The sequence below is a fragment of the Diadema antillarum genome, unplaced genomic scaffold (assembly GCF_040938485.1).
Source record: "Diadema antillarum isolate AM-2024a unplaced genomic scaffold, OU_Dant_1.0 seq00000910_RagTag, whole genome shotgun sequence".
In the NCBI taxonomy this organism is placed as follows: Eukaryota; Metazoa; Echinodermata; class Echinoidea; order Diadematoida; family Diadematidae; genus Diadema; species Diadema antillarum.
Window position 1 is genome coordinate 905,591 of NW_027271766.1, and position 19,777 is coordinate 925,367.

General features: G+C 36.3%; 1 protein-coding gene across 1 annotated transcript; it reads left to right on the forward strand.

Moving 5' to 3' along the window:
* The first annotated feature begins 900 nt into the window (after positions 1-900).
* LOC139741230 (signal recognition particle 14 kDa protein-like) lies at positions 901-13,586 on the forward strand. The gene is made up of 5 exons (XM_071651825.1): positions 901-1,269; positions 4,606-4,678; positions 8,087-8,208; positions 8,899-8,931; positions 13,445-13,586. The coding sequence occupies exons 1-5, from the start codon at positions 1,246-1,248 to the stop codon at positions 13,538-13,540; spliced, it is 348 nt and encodes a 115-aa protein (XP_071507926.1). The 5' UTR covers positions 901-1,245; the 3' UTR covers positions 13,541-13,586.
* Positions 13,587-19,777: the final 6,191 nt, after the last annotated feature.

Below are 19,777 nucleotides of genomic sequence, written 5' to 3' on the forward strand. Positions count from 1 at the left end.
CCTTTATTTTTCGTAAAAAACAAAAGAAAGAAAAAGACAAAAATGAAATGAAATCCGGAAGTGGCACCAGAAATATTAGTCACCCCCCCTTTACAGAATTCCTGGATTCGCCCCTGGTTTGGTCTGGATAAGTAGTTTGAGGAAGTTTATAGACTTCAAAACTTGACTAGAAATAATTTGTGTATTGGACTTTGTTCATTACCGGGTAAAATCACAAAGTTACATACTGCTATAGTGTCCAATTAAGATACCATAATTGTTGTCTGTGTTTAAGAACTGTCACAATTGCTCCATCATAGGCAAAATCAACAATTTACATGGTGTGCAAAAATTTAACTCTGGTCTTGATTCACATGAAATAGGACATATAACAAGGGGAATAAACATATTGCTCAACTTGTCTATTTTCCTTACTATCACATAGGTTGCAAAAGCCCAGTCACTAAAATTGAGTAAGAATGATATGTAGTACATATATCAGTGCAAGTATATTCCAGCCTCCTGTTGATTAATTGAGGTGGGATTTGCATACTAGTACATGTACATGTACCGGTATTATGATTTCCCTATCATTGATCACCTGTAACTTATATAAGTGAGGAAACTTTCCTCCCATATTTTCCAAAATGACATTCGTCATATATACTACAATGTATTTTTTAAGTGAATCAAAATAACTGTTAGTCCTGAAATCCGTTGAATTTCCGAGTTTTAGACCTACATAGCCTTTGCTACTACAGGTGTACATATATAATTTTGCATTCGTGAAGAAAGGGTGGGGGGGGGGGGGGGGGGGCCTCAAACATTACCAACGGACAAAATTGTACGTATTGTACGTCGACGTCGGGAATGGCATTTATTGTGTGTCGCGTCAGTGAACTCGTGGCCCTTGTAGCCTGCGGTACGCTGCTCAGCTGCTAAGTCTTCGTGATAAATCTCGGGCGACACTGCCACCCTGAAGCCTCAAATTGGGATATTTTTGGCGACTTACAATAAGCTACATAGCTTCTTGTGCTTGATTAGTTTTTGACAAGTATTAATTGCCCACTTTATAAATCAGATAAAGAACAAGACAAGAACATACTACGTAGTCCCATGCAATTGATTTTGCGTTTGTGACGTTGAGACTACTGAAGCGCGAACCACGCACTGCATGCACGCACTGCACTGCTGCATAAATTTACTGCTGGTTCGTTGCATTGTGTCATCAGTGACGGTTAAGTCATTCATTTATCAGGTGTCAACATGGTGCTTCTCGACAATGATGCTGTAAGTAACTCTCTCCTTGTTGACAATTTACACACGAGGTTGCCACAATGCCAACGACATGATTATGAACACCAGTGGCAGTGCAGTGGCAGTGCTCACCAGTCTGAATGAATGAGCTATAGAACCTAGTTCTAGTTATAACGTTAGGTGCCTAATTATAAAATAAGTATTCAGAAGGATACCGGGATAGGTCCCACTGAAATGTCATTCAGTTGTCCACATTGATTGTACAACTAAAAGGAGCAACTGTGAGTGTAGTAATGCCAAACTTTACCCCGGTGTAATGTTATTCCATTGTTTTACTTTTATGTTTCTGTCAAGACTTTGCTGAACAGATGTGTTGACTGTTAAGTAATCAATTCAAGGAAAGTTTCAAATGTACCATCTCAATCTGCGTCCTGGCATCCGCGATCTGCCACACCATCCATTGAAATTAATTGTTAATTGTTGCCAAGTTGTTCAATTTTATAGACAAAGTCCCTCAGCTCTGTTCTACCGATCTTTCATATACACCCATCTTTCATTTTATATACACAGCATAAAATTTTGATGTATTTTTTTTCCTTTTAGGTCAGTTTCCTTCTTTTGATAATTTAGTTGTGTGGAAGGTACTCATGCATTGGAATTGGATGCAAGAAACTGTTGCTCAATTCAGTTCAGTTCATTCTTTCATCTAAATTTTGGAAAGTTCTAGACTACTGAAGATCTTTTTGCATCCTCAGGGTGGTCCACAACTTGAAATTTGAGCATTTTACAAGCTCTGACTGATGATATTGTGAAATTTGTTATGTCTTACTCTTAGGAGCTAGGACAGGAGTGCACATTTAGAGTGTACACATATACACATGTCGTACATAGCACGAAATATTTCGCAAATTATTTCTAGTTGTGCTGCTTATTATGTTCATTGTTCTGACTCGTGTTTTGCACACAAATTTTCGAAGTGGTTTGATGTTTATCAAGTTTTGCACATGTTTTTTTTCCATGTTTGAATACATTTTATTTTTAGCATGTTGCCAATTCTTGAGGATATTGCACAAGAATTTGAGAATGTTGCAGCGACATGCCCAAATCCTTTGGGGACCACCCTGCATCCTTTTGTATCATGGCAAAATCAAACTAGTGTACACTAAGAAATAGAAGTACCATGATACATCATGTATTTTCCTTTTAATAGGTTACCATGTACGTCACTCATGGTTTCATATGTACATGTAAATGTTTTAAATTTATATTAAAAGCATGGTGAGTAATGAGATTGTGTAACCTGTTTTGTGTGAAAATATAAGTACATGATAGATGAATCTATTCCATGTATATAAGGATATAAGTACTGTATTGAGATACATGTGTAAACAAGTAGTGCATGACCCTGCTATCGAGATATTTAGATTAGGTGAAACATTTAAGCAGTATGGTCTCTACTTAAATGTAGACCCTACATGTTCAGTGAGAAGTTTTTTTTTTTGTTTGTTTCTTTTTCAAGTCCATCTGACTTGTCTGACTCAGACTAATAAACCAGAGCTCATAGCATCATGTTCAAATACAAAATAAATTTTACATTCCTTCATTAAACGTAGTCAAGGTAAATTAATATTTAGGGTTGCTGTGGTCCACAAAATGAAGAGTATCCGCCCATATGACATTTTAGTCTTTAATTACATACAGTGTATATCTTGCATTCTATTGTAAATACAGTACTGCAGTCATTATTGTCCATGTGGTTCATATCAATCTGATGGTATTTGTAATTAATGCTCATTGCTGTTAAAGTGTGTGTACAGTTCTGGTCGAGGTGAGGATTTGGCTTTTAACATTTTGTGAGATATTCAGAAACCACTCTATGAGATGTCAAAGAGCATGCAATTCTAAAGGGTATCAAAAGTTTATTTGATGAAAATCGGTTTTGAAATGGCTGAGATATCCAAAAACAAGGTGAAACAAAGAGATCCTAATAAAGTTGTGGCATGTCGCCTTTTATTATTATCACTTTTTTTGGATATCTCAGCCATTTCAAAACCAATTTTCATCAAATAAACATTGAATCCTTCTTAAAATCAAATCACATGCTCTTTCATATTTCATAAGAGGTTTCTCATTATCTCACTTAGAAATGTTCAAAACATGAATCCCTCACCTCAACCAGTACTGTACAGTCCCTTTAAGATTTCAACTGGCAATACATGTAGATCGTGCTCATAAATAAGCTACATTGAAGTGTTAATCTGAAAGCTGCTATTGCTGAATGTCACAACATGAAACTCTAAATTGAGCATTTATTTGATGGAAATACCATTATGCTCTTTACATGTAGAGCTTCCCTAAGTTGATGGACACACTGCTCTTTCATACCTGGACAATGCTCTCCATAACATACACTACAGTATTTATATCTTTGGGAGAAAGTTTCCTATGAAGAAGCCATTAGGAGTAAACGTTGCTCCCAGTAAGTTGTGTACAGCTGTAATTGTAAGATTTTAAGAAAGCTCACATTTCACCCAAAATATGTGAACAGATTATGACTTGCTTTACTCACATGTGGGAACCTGTGGGATTCAAAAAGCATTATGACCAAGTAGGCCTACATATAAATGACTTTGTACATTCTATGTCATTCCTTGCGATTAATTGAAGGGGAACAAAATGTGAAAACAATTTTTAAGTACATTGAAACAATATTTTGTATTTAAGATAGGGATATATTATACATGTAATCTGTGAACTTGTAAAATTCAATTTGATAGAGATTTCACTTGAGAAATGTTTGTGTGGGAGTATGCAATTGTACAATGTATTTTGATATTGTTGTCACATGACCACCGGATTCACTGGTGACACACAGCTTGACATTACCTCCGCCAAGGAATGAGGAGGTTAAGTGATCATCACAAAATAACTAACAAAAGTTGTTGACTGATTTGAATGAAACTTGCAGTAAAAGTTGATAATGACTTAATGAACAGATGATTCAAGTTTGGTAGTGATTCAGGAATTTTTATAGATTTTTAAATGATTTGGTTATCTTTTTGTAGATAGTGTCAATGAACTGGGAGTATACAATGTACTTTAAGCATATTTGAGGTTGGCATACATGCTCTAAAGTATGTGCTCTGCTCTTTCCCCTAAATCAGTAAATGTGCTTTCAGTTAGCTGATGACTCAAGGGGAATAGTAGATAGGCTGAATTAACAGTTACTTGTGCCCCCCCCCCCCCCAACTGATATTTGGTTATTGTTGATTGCAAGTATTAATCAGTGTTGTTATGAACGATGATATAATTTACTCCTTCATTTCTAATAGTATTTCAACGTTTCTTATTTTATGTTATTTCAATCAGTTCCTGGCTGAGCTGACGCGTCTCTTTCAGAAGACACGGACTTCAGGAACAGTCTACATTACAATGAAGCAATGTAAGTGTATTTCTACTGTACAAATTTAATTGAAATTAAATAAATGAAATTAAAAAAATTTCACTGAAGTCATTATAGCCATTTTTAAGATGTTATATATTCCTTTGGTAAGTTTTTTTTTTTAAAGCAAAAACAGGTATTAAAAAAGCCTTCTCAGCCTAGAGGTCCCCTTTAAAGGGATGGTACAGTATTGGTGGAGATGAGAATTGGGCTTTTAACTTTTTGCGAGATACCAAGAAAACACATAGGAAATAGTACATAGCATACCATTTTACGAGGAATTCAAAGTTTATTTGATGAAAATTTGGTTTGGAATGACTGAAACATCAAAAAACAAAGTAAAACAAAGCGATTGTAATAAAAGGTGGGTCCAACACTTTCTTAGAATCGCTCTGTTTTGGATATCTCAGCCATTTCAAAACCAATTTTCATCAAATAAACATTGAATTCCTCATGGAACTACATGCTCTTCCCTATTTCATAAGAAGTTTCTCATTATCTCACCAAAAAATGTTAGAAACCTGAAATTAGGTCTCAACCAAAACTATACGATCCCTTTAAGGCCAAGAAGACACTCTTGCACTTTAGAGAGGCCAGGTTACATTTTTATTTTGTCAAAAACATTTTTTAATTTATGTTTCTCCCAACTTGTGTACTCCTTATACATGTATGAGGCATCATCTTTGATAGTGAAGGCATAGCAGTGTAAACTTTGTGTTTCATCATCATATCTGTCTTAGCATTAACACATAAAAAAAAAAGAAACTGGCCCAACAACCATCAATTATTTTCTCTAAAGGTGGTTTCCAAGGAGCAGAAGAACCATGACAAAGCAAATCTACACAGAGTAATTGTCTGATTTCTGACACTGAATAAAGATAGTCCTGGTTCTAAGTGAAATATTTAATTTCTAATACCTATACTGTACCTTTATCCTTGGTGTAATTTCCATTTAGCTCTGCTGTTTTCTTGAGCTTTGGGAAAAACTTTTTACCCCAATTACTCTGCTTCATGTCAATAGACCTTACTGTCTCTTAACTTTAGAAGATCTGCTGCTAATACCCCTTTATACTGTGATCAAAATGTTGAGTCTCTGCAAACAGTTTTGAAAACACTTGAAAAAAAAAATAGATCTCTTGTCTGTTTATCGAAACCGCTTGTTCAGATTTTGCCTGAACAGGTCCTGACTGGCTCCATTCTCATTGTTACCAAGATTCCCTCTAATAAATGGCACACAATTTCAATACTACATGTACATCCGCATGGTAACATGAACGTTGTTCACTTTAGCTTCATGGTTTATTCATTGTCGGTCACATATTTGAGCGATGAATTTCAGCTTGATTAACTTATGGGTCACTATAGGAGGCTCTGAAACTGTGCCCCTGCATTTGAATTCAGAGCCTGATTGGATTGAACACCTTTGCTAAGACTGTATATCGATATTCTATCTGCTTTATACAGACTTTATATACTGAGCTAAAACCCTGCGCAAGGCTGCTCAATGAGGCTTCAGAAACTTACATTATTTAGCACTCGCCTCATAAATAGGGTAGACTGTACAAGCTGTTATTTATGCGAGGGTTTAATTTTTGGTGGATTTGGTTGGATGACGAATTTGACAACACATGAAAATGTCGCCATGCCCTGGTGTAATTGTGCACTTGATGACAGCTTCTGTGTCTATTCGGGAGAACAACAGCTCGCAAAAGTGTTGATGACCTCCGCATTCACAAAAATATCTGTACGCGAAAATTACAGCTTATACAGTATGGTAACGTTAATGAGACTGTGGCTATCTACCTGGCCTGGTGCATTTCCCAGTCTGGTTTTTCCATGTCACTGTTTTGGTAGCTGGATGTGTTTTGTTGCACATATTAGGTAAACCCTGAAAGGATTGTCAAACTCTGGTCACCAATTGTGAAATCTACTTCCAAACAGATTTAATTCTTGTTCACAGTTCTACTAACTCTGAAATAGGGACTTTTTCCCGAGCAAATGGGCGAACAGCAATGTGGTGTCAAAAGAAGTACATAAGGCTCATCTGGATTAAAGCCAAAACATAGTTCTGGTACGCCTGCAAAAGTTGTCAAATTTCGCTCCCATATGTGAACGTATGCCTAGGAAATGTGCGGAATAACACTGTAATAACAAGATATTCAATGGGTAACGACGAAAATGCGAAATATTAACCAAAAAGGTTCAGTCTCAGAACTTACCCAAACGGGGTCAGGCTAAACTCGGACTCGGGGATAACTCGGCCTCACTTTGACGGCGGGCTGAATTGGTTGTCCCTCTGGATTGTGTACATTGTAGTCCTGAGGTGACTTGATAGGTGCTCTGGATATGTTCACAGTTCATAATAAAAACCATAAGGCCAGACACACGTAACTGAGTTATGATGTTTTTACATTATTGTTTTATATTTTTTGCAGAATTGTTAATACCACAATAGTTATCATTCATTTGGCTTTTGTATGTGTACTAATTTCTAAAAGTCAAGGGCATCATAATTTAACCTTTATGTGAGCACAACTGGTTTTTATTTTTCTCTGTTGTAATATTGGTGTAACCTGGAAATTATTAAAGAGTGTCAGTATAGCCAATAAACAATGTCAGTTCAAACTGTCACAGTCAATTAAAAATATTGTATTTGTAAATTCCAAATAGGACCTACTGTGACCTATACACCCACTCCTAATGATATACAAATACATGTCATGCATAATCTTGCATAATCATTATAATGGTATGTGTTCAAATATGATGTGCTTGTGTGCTTGTTTGTATTACAAGTGTGTAGTATAGTACATGTATGTATACTAGCACTGTATGGACTCGACATCTTTTTATTCATGTTTTGACCATCTGGGACTTGCATAATATGAGCAACTCCTCTTATTTATTGATTTATTCTTTAAATGTCACCAGTAGTGCAGTAAATGAGAGTAAATTGTAAATTACTACGCTGTGACCAGATTCTCTATAAAGATCCAAATGGACATATTGTAGGTACAGCACTGGTAATTCGTAACAATACATGGCATCCACATGCTATTCACAGGACCTTCACTCCAATCGTTTTTGTTTGTTTGTTTGTTTGTTTGTTTTTTGCTCAGGTGATGCCTTAAAGTGCAGTGTTGCGATTTCTGTTGCAGATTGACTGACAAGTTCTAGACAAACTGCACAGATCTGTTAAGACAGCATGTATACCTGAAAGAAGAGATGAAAATCTGTTGATACTATGAATAATGTCATGACAGATGTCACAATGATAAGAATCAAATCATCTCCATGAACCACAAACTCCTCTAAAATTTCCAGTCTGTCTTATCAGATGATAATGCTGACATTTCAGTCTCAACTTGGACGTAAGAGTGCACTTGCATTTTTTATTTTCATCTGTAGATTATGGCCAGACCAAACCCAAGCCTCGTTCGGCCAAGGGTGACAGGACATCAGTGTCCGATCAGTCAGAGCACAAGTGTTTGTTCAGAGCAACAAATGGCAAGAAGAAGATTTCCACTGTGGTAAGAGAAGATTATTGAAAGGAGTGGTCCTCATCTGCTGACCTTAATTTCATCTCCCATAAACCAGCTGTCAGTTTCTGCCCACTCATGTCAGTCACACAACTTTCAGTTCAACAATACAAAAGAAAAGCAATCAAACCTTTGAAAAGAAAATGTTTGGCAGCGCACAGATGAATTACATTTGATTGAGGATGGTGCCTTGAAGTTGCAATGCATAAAATATATTGCACTTTTACATTCTGAGCAAAGAAGTTGACAATGGAATACAAACTGTGCACAAAATTTAGCATCAGAGTTATGGCCACAATATTGTAACATACAAGAGTTTAGAACATATTTATCTACATTATGTTTGTATTTTGAATTTTTCATTTCATGTGTGTGAAGCAATGCACTCATATTGTTTAGTCTTTAAGTTTGATGCTGCTTGCTTCAATAACACGTTCAAAAGAAATGCGCACATCTTCCACTGCCATTGTCAAAAATGATCCTTTTACACAAGTACTTAATGCCATCATTAAGAACAAATATCTTTTTAGTGGTTGCACAACTTCTGTGACTGATACTGGCAAAAATTGTCCAGAAAGCTACAAACTAATTGTGTAACACTGAAAAAATCATTTGTGTCAAATATTTGTAATAAATGATGCGGTCATGAATAAAACATTTTCTCTCTTTTTTGCTTTTCAGATAAGCTCGAAAGATGTCACAAAATTTCAAATGGTAAGTGAAGAGGGAATGAATGTAGGTATTTTGGGTGGTATTCTGAAAATCTTCCTAAGTTTCTTCCTAAGTTTCTTCCTAAGTCAGAAACTTAGGAAGTGCCTAGGAAAGACAGAATTGGTATTCTGAAATTTCTTCCTAGGCACTTCTTAATGCAAATTAGGCCATCCTTATCCTCGCCCACGTCCTTTCTTAAGCCAATATGAAATGCCGTATCATAAGAAATGCCGTGTCATGACGTAGGGTTAAATACACGTGTGCGCAGCATGTTCCCTTTCTCATGCCCAATTCGCGCATCAGAGTACATGTTGCGTGCAGTGAATGACATGCGCCTATCACGATGTTTTGCAACTTGCTATATATTAACAACGTACATGTACTTAGGACAGGGGTGGAGCTTTCCTAAATATCTTCCGAAAATTCTTCTTTCCTAAGTGCATTCTAGAATAATAATAATAATAACTATTTCTTATTGAGCGCTTTTACAGGACCTGATCAAAGCGCTGTACATACATCAACAAACAACATTCACAAAGCATAGGAACATACTTAGTAGTTACAATTGAAATAGTTCAGTCTTGAGTTTCCTTCTAAACATTTCCTCTGAATCACATAGACGGAGTTGTTTTGGTAGAGTGTTCCAGACAACAGATCCAGCATATGAAAATGTACGTTCGAAAGCTTTGGTTTTTGCTTGTGGGATTTGTAAGACTGTCTTATCATTTTGTGACTGGAGTTGATATCTGGTGGCTGTAGGGGTGGTTAGTAGGTTGGATAGGTATTGAGGAGCGGTATTCATCATGCATTTATAGACAAGAAGGGCTAGTTTGAAATCGATACGCTCTTTGATGGGGAGCCAGTGTAACTGCTTCAGTAAAGGAGCACTCGGGGATCTTCTCTTTACACCAAGCACCAGGCGAGCCGCTCGATTTTGGACTTTTTGGAGTCTTTTCACATCACTGACATTCATATTTGTCAGCAGAGAATTTCCATAATCAAGCCTGCTCAGAACTAGAGAGCGCACTGCATGGTTACATGCATCTTCTGTAAGATACTTTCGAACATGAGATATGTTTCTCAGATGGAGGTTTGCTGTACCAACTTCTTCCTAAGTCAGAAATTTGCATACTCCCGCCCCCTTCCTAAATTTCTTCCTAAGTTTAGGAAAAAAACGTAGGAACAGACTTAGGAAGAAACTTGAGAAGATTTTCAGAATACCACTTAGGAAAATATCCTGACTTAGGAAGAAATTTCTTCCTAGGAAGGATTTCAGAATACCACCCTTGATTTCTTGGTGAGACATCAATTGATATACAAAGCTCAGTAGAATTGAACAAGTATAAGTATTTCAAAAGAAAACAACAATTTGGTTTGAATGGGTTATGATAGGGTAACAAATCTGCTTTGATACCTAGGATTGAACAGAATAATTCAAGGCACAAAAATGTAAGTCAACAAAATTGAAATACTCGCAAAGTGTCAAAACTTTAAGATATGGTTTATCACAAGCAAATCATGTCGACTGCCTACTGTGGGTTATATCATTTTAGGAAATTCAAACTAATGTTTGAACTTTCAGTCACCTCATTGCTAATCAATTTTACTGAAGATGCCATGTTTCAAGAAACTTATCTTCACCTTCCTGTTATGCCATGACTAAGAGAATAGTTTATTAACTAATATAGATTACTTGTCATATTATTACATTTTAACATGCATACATGAGTGTTTTGTTTTGAAGTGACATGATGCTGTGAGTATGTGTACTTGAGGGAAATGATGAAGATATCTTAAAAAAAAAAGAATTCAGCAAACTGGGTATAAATTTCATTACAAATTGTACACTTTCTAAATCTCATGACTCTCAATATATACCATGTGAAGATTGCATTAGGAATACTGATTGATGAAGGTTGGTAAAATGTCCTCGATGGCTAGTGAAATAGCTCCCTCTAAAGGTGTACTTTTTCCATTGATGTAGGCAGGAATTTATGGGCTACTGGTATTGCATGTACTTGAGTTACTGTGTCAGTGGACTGAGTGTGGGGAACACCATTTGATTAACCCTCTGTTTGATTGAACAGTCTCATGAAAACACAAACAAGCACTTATTGAGGTTTGGGTTTTTTTTTTTACCTTTGTAGTACATCTTTAACAAGTTCTGAGTGGATGTGTGTGTGTGTGTGTGTGTGTGTGTTGATGCTTCAATAAGTCCCCTACACTCTTTGGCATGTGTCCATCATGATATTTAGATACAAGCTTGGAGAAAGTGTGATGGACTTCAAATGGGACAGAAAGGGGAAAGAAAACAAACACGGATGGCAAGCAATTGTTATCTTTGCTGGCAAAAGACAATTCTCTCAGGCTTTTCCTGAAGGTTGTAATTAAAGTCTCTCACTACTGGCCCAATTTGAAGGTAGTAGTCTCAGGAGGTCAAAGAGAGGTCATGTTAACATGACCAATAGATAATATGTAGTACATGTATAGGAGACTTATTGCACCCTTTACCTTACCAAGAAGACAAAGGCCAAAGCAAAATTTGAGGGAAAGTTGAGTTTGATGAATGCAACACACTCTGTTTAAGAAGTGTTTGAGAAGTGTTACAGTAAAAAACAAAAATATTTTGAATCAGTTGAATATATGTTTAAGGCAAGAATACTGTATACGCCGAATATTTCACGAGGTTTTTTTTTCGCGAATTTCGCTAGTCAGGTGCTATTCGCGAAATTGAAGACACGCGAAAATATTGACTCTGATTCCCGAAGTGAATGTGACGTATGCGTGTACTCTTCTCCGTTCAGTACAGGACTCCACAATCGTGAATTTAACCACTCGCGAAATCGTCAGGAATTCTCGATACTTCCCGATTCCCAAAAATTTAGACTCGCGAAATACATGGCATATACAGTATTTCAGATATTATACAAAAAGAAGAAGAAAAATACACGCTATTCAGTTCAAATGATGCATCGTGTACTAGTAAAGAAATGAAGTAAAATGTCCTTGGAAGTAAACTGAAAGGATATTTTTTCCTTTTAAAATTTTGTTAGTAAAAACAGTGTGACATCACTCAAATTTTGTATGATGATTGAGCAAATTATTGCTGTTGATTAGGGATATCAGTCAAGTCATGCATGTCAGTCAAATGCGTCAGTCCCATGATTTGAAATTGTTTTGATATTATGGCATATTCTCTTGTAACATCCTTGAGCAAGATATCTTTATTCTGTCCACCATGGGTAATGCAGATTGTTACAACTTTGATTTTGCATGGTGTATTGGCTGGCAGCTGTGAATGAAATCCTTTGTGACTGCTATGATGGCCATAATCCATTAGAAGACTGATTTAACTGAGCCTTTTTTGAGCTAACTGAGCCTTTTTTGAGCTACTTCTTTTTTTTTTTTTACTGAGCAGTTTTTGCTATTTTTGTTCTTTTAACTGAGACCTTTTTAGCTGCTTTTTTTTTCACTTTTCAAACCCTTCTTGAGCTACTTTTTCTTTTAACTCACTGCTGATGTAAAGCTTTTTACAGTTTTTAGACAGCCCTGAAGGACAGGTTGAATAAAGTGAGAGAGTCCATTTTGTGTAGTGCACTCGGTCCTTAACCCCAGGCCTGTCATCCTGCGATGCACTTGAAAATTGGTGAATGGAAGACAAAATCTTAATGAAAGTGGGTCTCCAACTAACCCTTGGTGAGAAGTAGGTCATTTGTCACTTTGATCCTCAGCTCTAATGAGCTGCGGTATTGCATGTATAGCACTGTGAAGATGTTGCCAGTGCTTCGCTGAGCAGTTGAAGTGAGTGTTAAAGAAAGCTTGTATTCAAAGAGAGACAAGTGTGTGAAGAAAGATTGTAAGAGATTTATAAAACACATGAGAGACAAAGTTTGAGGAGGCCCTCTACGTGTACATGAGTGTATGCATGACATGTTCAAAGTTTGATGTTTGAAGAGTTATGTTGTGAGTGTGTAGACTACTGTATCGGGGCTTCACAGGGTCTGTGTCATTAACTTTTTTGTCAAATTTCCTTCACCCTCTGAATGCTTACAGTGAACAAAAATTAAAAACAACAATAAAAGCAACAATAACAACAACAATAACAACAACAAACAAATAAACTAAAAACAGACAAATACCAAATCACAACTGATACAGTTACATTCCCAAAAAATGAATTTGAATCACACGGTTAAAGTGATATTTCAGTGATGATGGAGGTTATATTGATGATTATGATGTCAGTAATTGTCATGATTATAAATTGTGGATATGATAAATCTGTGATACTTGTACTAAAAACAGCGCTATTGATGAACATGCTCAGTAGATTATTAACAGTTATCCGCAATAATGACATTGAAATACTTTCATCATTATTGATATTGTATTAATTGTCAGCATCATCATCATTATCATTTTGTAGCAAATGGATTTATGCTCAAGGGTAAATTCCTTGCCATATATCATTCCAAAATGTGCCCATCCTTTATTTTGTTTTTTGTCTCCCTTACAGGCCTATGCCAATGTCATGAAGGGTAACATGGATGGCCTGAAGAAGAGAGACAAGAGATCTGCAAAGAGCAAAAGCAAAACAAACAAAGCAACATAGTTTTCTTTGGACCGCAGCAGCCCCAGAGACTCAAGCTGTACCTCTTTCCAAGTGCAAATTACTTGTGTTGTGCATGTGGTCATGACTCACATCTTATAGGGGTGCGTGGAGAAAAGGAAAAGAGACATGGATGTACCTTATTGTATCAACGGTATATATGCCAGTCCTGTTGGAAAGAAATTGTCCTTTTACTGACATGAGAATGGAGGAGTGGGACTAATGTGGCTTGTCAAATTAATTTGCAACAGTGGATTGAATTTGCCAACCTGTATCTGTTGACCAGTGTCTTGCTACAGAGGTGCCAACTGCCAACTGTTTCTTCTTTTTTTTTCTTTTCTTTTCTTTTTTTTTCCATGATATACATGTATTTGCAGTTGTATAGGAAATACTGTTTTTCCCAATGTACATGTATATTGCAGGAAAGGTAAAAGTCCTGTTTTTCCACCAAAAATGCGCCTTTTCAGCCCTCAGAAGACTGCAGTGCTATTTGCAAGTTTGGCATTCCTGTTGCTACTGTGTTGGAATTGCAATATACAAGTATTTTTTTTTTCATTGGTTTCTGACAATGTTACCTGTATTTCATGTTCACAATTAATAGTGCTGTTTTCTGTGATTTATGAAAATGATCTTCCATATACAATGTAACTCTTTGTGTCAAACTGTGTCAGAATGTACATTGTTATTGACTTTGTTGACTGTGTACTCTATGAAATCGATGTGGCAAATGTAGTTTTGAGATCTATCAATTTGGACTAGGTTTCTCTGGTTAAATTTATTCATTCATATTTCTGTATTTTGATAAGACAGAGCACATTTCATATATATACCTTCGATGGACATTCAATTGAAAATTGACTTCAGCAAGACTGCTGCATGTTTGCCATGGGATACAAATGCCCACGGGTATTCTCCTTGTAATTATTTGACTGTGGCATCACATCCGTCAATCTTGACAGCTTGTGTGTGCAAGTATATGATCGACAGCAAGATATGAATATTTGATTTGCCCTGAAACGGGTGATAAGCTAATGCTACAAGCATTGAACACCAAGTGCAGGCGTAAACCAGTAATGCATGTAAATGCAGGTTTCACTGTTAAAGTCTATCTACTCCAGTGTAGTCTGCATCATTGATGGACATTTTCCTGTTAAGGTGGAGACTCGCCATTATAAGGCACCAGGGAATTGGAAATTCAGGGACTAGTACATGTAGTTTATTATACATGTATATCAGTAGCATGAACTAGGAAAGACAAACTTGTGAATTTTGTTTCCATTTGTAATGCAACAATTCATGGTAAATTTGAAACTTGGCATAGGATGGTCCTTTGGGACCTTGAAATTTTGTCTTCGGGTTGGAGTCCCGCGGTTCCTTTTTTTCCAACATGTTTGTGAAATTACTGATCAGCAGTTGCGATCTTACAAATTTCATTTGTAGAGGGAGACAAATGGAAGAAAATTCACACCTCAATTTTGTCTTCATAAATCAGGTATCTCGTGATATTATCTGCAAATGCTGAAAGATAAATGAAACCGTAATTGCTGTGTACATCATATATGCAACTTGAACAATTGTACTTCTGTTCTAGTGGAAACTCAGCATACAAAGATCTTTGAGACTGAATGGTTTTCTACCATGTATCAGGTACTTTGCTATATATCAGCAGCTAAAATGTTGAAATATAAAGGAAGTTATTCCATTGGCCTTAAAGAAAGGTACATGTATTGATTTTACAATGCTAGAGGTTTTTTCTTATATCATATTAGATCTCTTTACACTGAGTTACCACTGAATATCTGAGAAGTGAGGGACAGCACATGCTAAGTTGACTTGTTATGTTGTACAAAAATGTCAGTGGAAGATTTTTGGTTAGAAATGGATAAAATTTAGGGATAATTAATCTTTAACTCAATGAATGAATTTAACGAATGAATTTGATTTTTATTTTCACTCCTACCTATCCCATGTTTTGACAGTTTTGCCAGTCACTGCAACAGACAATGCACTCACAGGTGTTATAAATCAAATGGAAATGTGCTTGTACTCACGTTATAGCATTTGCCAAGAAGGCTTCTGTTGTCTATATAACACGTGTAGTCATTTATGTGAATATGAATAACCCCGGTTTTGTGTACACATTAAATGATGACGGTACTCATTTGATCTGGATCAACAGAAATTAGTGAGATCGTCGAAAGTTGAACTCAGTGCTTGAATTTTGAGCCTCCGACTTATTTATATAAAAAGCCTCCAAATTGAATACTGTTAATACTTTGCTAAGCAATGGTACTTGTACTGTTTCCACTACTTACTACCTTTTTATGATAAGAAACAGGTATGTTTTATACACGTTTGCCCACTGAATGATTACCAGCCAACACATCGAGGTATGAAAGGGTTTACACATATCATATGACAACTATACACAATGTATCTTGAATTGCAACACATACACGTAATGGAATCTCTTATGAGTCATTTTCAATTTTTATGCCTTTGCCACGAAGTGTCTCTGGAGGCATTGTTTATGTTTTCGGGTTGTCCGTCCTTCCGTCCGTCCTTTTGTTCGTCCGTAATGAATTTTGTGGACGCGTAACTAAAAAAACGTTTAAGGTATCCTAATGAGACTTGGTATGTGCATGAGTGGACGAAGTTGTGCCTATCATCTTTTGGGCACACATGCTCAAGGTCAAAGGTCAAGGTCAAATGCTCAAAATTTCACTTTTTCCCCCATATCTGTGCACTGCCTGGAGGTTTTTCTTGAAACTTTGTGTATACATGTAATACCAAATAAAGATTCTCCAGAGAGAGTTTCGAGTCATGAGGTCAAAGGTCAGAGGTCAAGTGAAAATGTTTAACTTTTTTCTCCATATCTTGGAAATGGTTCAAGTTATCTTCATGGAACTATAGTACATATGCATGTACTGACTAGCAGTGATTATCTAGGGAATGTGGGGGTCATGGGTCAAAGGTCATGGGTCAAAGGTCACGGTCAACTCATAATTTCACTTTCTCCCTCTTATTCAAATACAATACTTGCCGGATTTTTCTTGAAGCTTGATATATACATTTATAACTCAAGAGATTCTCTGGGAAGTTTCTTGCCCAAAGGTCAAAGGTCAAGTGAAAGTGCTAACTTTCATTTCTTCGTCCATATCTCAAAAGTGACTCAAGGTATCGTCATGAAACTTAGTACATATCTGTACAGTATGTACTAAGTTGCATGTTCTACCTGACAGTGATTTTCTTGGGAATTTTAGGGTCATAGGATCAAAGGTCCAGGGTCAAAGGCCAAGTTAAAATGCAAAAATTTTACCACGTATTTGATAGTTTAATTAGGTGATCCGAGTATCCTCTCGGATCACCTTCTGTTTCTGTACGGATTCTTTCTTCTTCGTCTTTTTCTTCTTATTTCTCCCCAAAAGTTGTGCATCGATTAGCTCAGAAAGTCCTCTTCTATCAATTTCAAACTTATACCATATATGTATCGTCTCCCAAAGACGGCAATCGAACTAAAATCAAAGTGATCAGTCGACCGTGACGTCACTATGACGTCATTATATGAAAACACTTTCTCAGTCATATCTCATTAATGGAATGGAATTTTTAAATGAAATTTACGTCACATATATTTCAAGTTATGCGCATTCTACTCATATTCTCAAAATTCATATTTTCTCTTAAAACGCGCGCGTTGAAATATTTGTATGCTCAAATCGAGCTCAAATTTTTTTTGCACACGTTTCAGACCATTTGGAGCATTTTTTGAAAAATTGAAAAAATCGGACGGACGCGTACGCGTGCGCACTTATACGCATGCACAGCTCATATGCAACTGAAATTTCCCGTTTTTTTACGTTTATCGGATGCCTGAAATGTCAAGGAATATTTCTACCAAGTTTCAAGTCAATCCCACTCAATATGACGTTATACGGGCCCGTCAAAGTTGAAATTCCGCGCGCGCGTCAATGGCGGTATACAGTGCAACAATGCCAAAAAACCGCCAATTTTAAATCTGATATTTCTCGTCAGGATGGACGGTGACCCCCCATTTTCTTTTTATATTCTGAAAGCTGATGAGTTGTACATGTCATTTCATGGGTTGGCGATACTGAAAACATGATTAAAAGATATCACATTTCTTAATAAAGTAAAAAGAGTAAATTCTAAATGACGTCATCAAGTTTCAAGTTCACTCGAGCGTATCGCACTAATCCTTTGCCAATTTTCACCCAGATTTCAGTATGATGTAGCTTATTAAATACTCTTTCATTAATGTAATAACAACATTTTGATTGGATGACGGCATTACCTCGTAAAAATGGATTGAAAGTAATCTTGTCAAATTTGACCAGTTTACGTGTTATCTCTATGGGAGTGCAGTTTTTCTGGAAATGAAAATTGACATGACTATCTTTATCGAGCACTAGCTCCCTTATGCTTCGGTGAATTTCTCCCAGATTTTAATATGTTGTAGCTGAGACTTTGGGCTATCGTTATTGTGCCCTCCATTTTTTCATTTGATGTCGGGATCACGTCCAAAAACTTGGTTGAAATTAAAGCTTATCTTCGCTGTATTGAGATATTCCTTTCTTTTTGCAACTTTCTTTGTAATAACTCAAGAAAAACAAGCTCTATAAGCATAATATTTTGCACACGTTTAGTTCATGTCACGTACATTATTTCATAAAATAACAACTACTTGATCAGACACCATCTTGGGTATGTAAATTAGGGTCAAAGGTCATAAATGTTTTATCTTGTATCTTGGTGAATACATGTCCTATCTTTACCATATTTTGCACACGCAAAGACCATGTTACAAGAATCATTTAACAAAATAACCACTTTTTGCTCAGATGCCATCTTGTCTGTGCAAAGTGGGGTCAAAGGTCATATGTACTTTTTTCCTCTATCTTCGTTATGACGTATTATCTCTATGGGAGGGAATTTTTCTAGATGTGAAAATTGACATGGTTGTCTTTATCGAGAACTAGCTCACTTACCCTTCTGTGAATTTCTCCCAGATTTTTATATGTTGTAGCTGAGAGTTTGGGCTATCGTAATGTGCAATTCGTTTCTTCATACAACGTCGGCATCATGTCAAAAAACTTGGTTGAAATTAAAGCTTATTTTTGATGTTTTATGATATTTTTTTTCTGAAACTTTCTTTGCAATACCTCAAGAAAAACAGCCTTTATCACCCCCATATTTTGCACATGTTTAATTCATGTCACGTACATTATTTCATAAAATAACAACTACTTGATCGGACACCATCTTGGGTAGGTAAATTAGGGTCAAAGGTCACAAATTGTTCATCCTGTATCTTGGTGAATACATGTCCTGTCTTTCCCATATTTTGCACACGCAAAGGGCATGTTACAATAATCACTTCACTAAATAACCACTTTTTGCTCAGATGCCATCTTGGGTGTGCAAAGTGGGGTCAAAGGTCAAATATACTTCATTCTGTATCTTCGTTAGTGGATACGGAATTCGGTACCAAAGATGGCAAGTCTGACTTCCTTTTCTAAATGAGAATCCAAACATCACACGGCCAATGTCTCCTCGACACAAATGAAACCGGTATGGTCATGCCTATTGGGATCAGGACTCAAATCATTGATTTTCGAAGAGATCGGATCACCTAATTTGTCAGTGTTGACAAATTCCGGTTCTAGTTACACTTTTTCTCCATACCTTGAAAGTTAATCAATGCATAGACTTGTAAAAAAAGAGTCAAAAGTGAAGTAAAAATCCTCAAATCCCCAAATACCTGTGCTCTTAGGCAGTATAGCCATCCATCCAATTAAACCTAGTTCAAGGAAAGTGAACACTCAACACATTTGTGACAAACCTGTCGTTTTGATATTTTACCATTTATGTGAAACTCATCACACATTGTCAAGACATTGTAGTATAGACTTATTAGGAGAACCATGCATTAAGGCGGAGGCATACCAGTCGCCATAGCGATATTTCTAGTTACCATTTGGTATGATATCACATGTCGATTCAGTATTGCTCATTTTCCTTTTCTTTTCCAACGTTTTAGAAGATATTGATCATTAGCATTGCTTTCTTTATACATGTTTAAACAATGTGAATTAGGATTTTACTTTATTTCTGTGTGTGTCCAACAGATATAGTCTTCTTTCATAGTTTTTGTGGTTAAAATGTATCCAGTCATAAACAGGACGTTTGTCATAGTAACTCACATGAATGACATGTTGA

Bases quoted from the DNA above. Each gene is read 5' to 3' on its own strand.
- LOC139741230 (XM_071651825.1), top strand. From the start codon at position 1,246: ATGGTGCTTCTCGACAATGATGCT. The intron at 8,209-8,898 runs GTAAGAGAAGAT...TTTGCTTTTCAG, and splicing joins AGAAGAAGATTTCCACTGTG to ATAAGCTCGAAAGATGTCAC. The intron at 8,932-13,444 runs GTAAGTGAAGAG...TCTCCCTTACAG, and splicing joins ATGTCACAAAATTTCAAATG to GCCTATGCCAATGTCATGAA.